General features: G+C 43.5%; 1 protein-coding gene across 1 annotated transcript in view; it reads left to right on the forward strand.

The window, feature by feature from the left end:
* tmx2a (thioredoxin-related transmembrane protein 2a) overlaps window positions 1–625 on the forward strand; it is a 4151-nt gene extending 3526 nt beyond the window's left edge. Inside the window, exons 7-8 of the mRNA XM_035669627.1 lie at window positions 82–211; window positions 311–625. Coding sequence (XP_035525520.1) covers window positions 82–211; window positions 311–490 — 310 coding nt within the window. The 3' untranslated portion in view covers window positions 491–625. The remainder of the gene's footprint in view (window positions 1–81; window positions 212–310) is intronic.
* The last annotated feature ends 273 nt before the right edge of the window (window positions 626–898 follow it).

The following is an 898-nucleotide window of genomic DNA, read 5'->3' on the forward strand; positions in this document are numbered from 1 at the left end:
TTTATAAAAGTTACCTACTGTAGCTGTTCTGTGATTCTGTGAGCACAGGTATTGATTCTCCCATTAATTATTTCTGAACAGGTACAAGGTTAGTACTTCTCCTCTGGCTAGGCAGCTGCCCTCACTCGTGCTTTTCCAAGGAGGGCGGGAAATTATGAGACGTCCAATGGTGGACAATAAAGGCAGAGCTGTGTCTTGGACCTTCAATGAGGTAAGTCTACAACAACAAACAGTATATACTGTGTGAGTGTAGCTCGGAACAGCCTCCCATCACACATAGATGCTAATCTGATGCATATGTCATCCATAGGAGAACATTATCAGAGAGTTTAACCTCAACGAGCTCTTCCAAAAATCTAAGAAGCTGAACAAAGGTCACGGCTTGAAAGAAGAGGAGCAGAACAGCTTTCAGCCAGAAGAGGGCGGTGACGAGCTCCATCCTGAAACCGACAACCCAGAGGAGCCCACAGAGAGCAAGAAAGACCAGTGAGCTGAAGAGGTGGTTTAAAGCCATGTAAAAGATAAGCAATGATTTGTGGACATTTTATGACAGAGTGTGACATTCAGGAGGTTGTATTGGCAGGGACTGAATCAAAGGTATGTTTTCATTAGTGTAAGAATTGTTGTGTTTTTGTTTCCTTTAGAACGAGCTGTTTTGAGTCCACCATGTTAATCCGCCATGTTTCTACAGTAGCCCAGAAGAGACAAATCAAACACTGAGAACACAACACTGGTTTTCCACTTAATTTCACGCCACAGTTTTCTTCCCACAACCTCTGGAAGACCTGAGCTTGTATTCAAATGGTTGCAGTCATCGGCAGTCTCCATGCTACGATTGCATGCAATCCTACCACACTGGTCCTTTAAGTTATCTGGGAAATTCGATGGGTATTTTCGT

This window comes from Morone saxatilis, unplaced genomic scaffold, assembly GCF_004916995.1.
Source record: "Morone saxatilis isolate NCDOM2014 unplaced genomic scaffold, NCSU_SB_2.0 Contig22, whole genome shotgun sequence".
Taxonomy (NCBI): Eukaryota; Metazoa; Chordata; class Actinopteri; family Moronidae; genus Morone; species Morone saxatilis.